The sequence below is a fragment of the Guillardia theta genome (genome assembly GCF_000315625.1).
Source record: "Guillardia theta CCMP2712 unplaced genomic scaffold GUITHscaffold_153, whole genome shotgun sequence".
Lineage (NCBI taxonomy): Eukaryota > Cryptophyceae > Pyrenomonadales > Geminigeraceae > Guillardia > Guillardia theta.
In genome coordinates this window covers 107,547-109,697 of record NW_005434521.1, presented here as the reverse complement: position 1 = coordinate 109,697, position 2,151 = coordinate 107,547, and the positions used below count along the sequence as shown (strand labels likewise).

The 2,151-nt window shown below is 59.3% G+C and overlaps 1 protein-coding gene across 1 annotated transcript; it reads right to left on the bottom strand.

Annotated features, from left to right (window-relative positions):
• Positions 1-142: 142 nt before the first annotated feature.
• GUITHDRAFT_80786 (hypothetical protein) lies at positions 143-1,406 on the bottom strand (the record flags this gene model as incomplete). The annotated part of the gene is made up of 2 exons (XM_005821096.1): positions 143-295; positions 528-1,406. The coding sequence occupies 2 exons, from the start codon at positions 1,404-1,406 to the stop codon at positions 143-145; spliced, it is 1,032 nt and encodes a 343-aa protein (XP_005821153.1).
• Between the last annotated feature and the right edge of the window lie 745 nt (positions 1,407-2,151).

The following is a 2,151-nucleotide window of genomic DNA, read 5'->3' as shown; positions in this document are numbered from 1 at the left end:
CTCCTCCTCCTCCTCCTCCTTCCTCCTCCTCCTCCTCCTCCTCCTCCTCCTCCTCCCTCCTCCTTCTTACCGTTCCTCTCCCTTCCCTTGCACTCTTGCCAAGATCGATCTGTCCACTATCTCCTCCTTGTCGCTTCCTCCCTTAGAACGTCAGTCTCACGCTCCCGCTGAGGCTCACTTCCCGAGGACAGTAGGGGCACTTGAGCCGGCCAGCGCTTCTCGTGAGCTTCTTGAGCGAGAGCTCGCACAGCACGTGCCCGCACTGCAGGAGGGTCGGAGGGTTGTCATGAGACGCCTAGGGAGAGTCAGACGTGGAGGAAGAGGGGGGGGGAGGGGGGGCGGGAGCAGGAGCAGGAGGAGATCCAAGAGCAGCCCGGGAGGAAAGAAGGAGAAGAGGTCAGAGGAGTGTTGAGTCAAGAATGCTGTCGCAGGATCGAGGGAAGGAAGATGAGGAGGCAGTAAGAGGGCGGGGGGGCGAGGAGAGGAGGAAGGAGATGAAGAAGATTTCTCGCCTGTTCGCGGGAGACTGGGCACATGAAGACGCTATGGTACTGGAAGTCGCGGTGAAGCTTGACCTCGATCGGCAGGGTCGTCCCGCTACTGAGCTCCCCGAGCTTCTCTGTCATGACGGTGGCGAACTTGTAGAGCTTGGGGAGCGCGGCGATGCCGGCATGCACGCAGACGATGAGGGGAGTGTCGCACGACAGGCCCAGGGCCCTGCTGCCCTCCTTCTTGAAGAGCTGCGATAGCTGGACCCACAGCTGGGGATCGAAGAGGCTCTTGTAGGGGGAGGCACCTGCCCTTCGTTGGAAGGCCAGGCAGCCGAAGAGCGGGAGGATTTCCTTGCGGTGCCTCTCGTAGAAGGAGGGGAACTTCTTGCGAGCGTGCGCTACCGCCTCCTCCTCGCAGCCTCTCTGCAGCAGCTGCAGGAACTTCATCTTGGCCAGGTGAAAGGGTAGTGCGCTGTCCACTTCCTCCAGCCTGCCAGCATGCACGCTGGCGAATTTGCAGGCGCTGTCGAGCTCCTGCTGGCCGATGTCCCGGGAGATGCAGTAGATCTCGACGTAGGGCTGAACGTCCTCCTCCTTGAAGGGGATCCCTGCCTCCTTGGCGAAGCACCGAGCTATCTCGAGTCTCCCCGACCGCACCAGGTGGTCAAAGATGACCTGGTTCACTTGTGACTCGCTATGCTGTATCGGCCTGCATGCTCGCTCGAGGTCGGGCGGCATGGTCTTGTCGACGCTCTTGCCCACCTTGTTGAGCTGGATGTTCAGCCCCTTGTAGTCCGCCTCCAGCTTCTCCGTCCAGAGTTCCAGGCTCAGCTCTCCTTCAAGGGTCTCCAGGACTTGTGCAACTTCTTCCGCCTCTGCGCGCTTCTCTCCTCCCTCCTTCGTCTCGCACTGCATCGAATCTGGCGTCACAGTCAGGGGCATGGGTGCAGGGTTTCGAGGCGATGCAGCATGCGCCGCGCGCCATGTTGTTTCAGCTACAGCACAAACTCCCTCTCAACATGCAAGGGATTTACACAGGAGAGGAGAGCAAGTCGAGGGATAGGGAGACACAGAGGAAACGTTTGAGGACAGACTACAAGCGCTTAGCTCAAGACAACCACCCAGCTGGTCGCTGGCAAGTTGCTTCGAGCGTTAGCAGGGGAGGAGAGGAGGGAGAAGGGAAGGGAGGTGTCAAGGTTTTCCTTACCTTCACTGCCTTGTAGGGATGTGAGGGCCTTCTGAAGAGAGGAGAGGACGGAGTCTAACATGTCCTGCCGATCCTCTCGCTCAATCTTCCTTCTCTTCAGCAAACGCTCGACATCCTTCGCCAGGGCCGCCATGGCCGGTGCGAGGAATACGCGATGGGGGGTTGCAGAGTAGAAAAACAATTGTCAACAAGGGGGTAGGGGTCTATAGCTTGCTTCGAGAGAGGGGGTATAATAAGACTATGATAAGGGGTGGGGGTACAGTTTGTGGGGGTGTGGGTATGGGAAGCTACAAATTGAGCACAACCGAGAGGTATGGACAACCAGGAGGACGACGACGACGACGACGACGAGTAGGACAAGGAGGACAAGGACGAGGACGACGAGGAGGACAAGGACGAGGACGAGGACGAGGACGAGGACGAGGACGAGGACGAGGACGAGGACGAGGACGA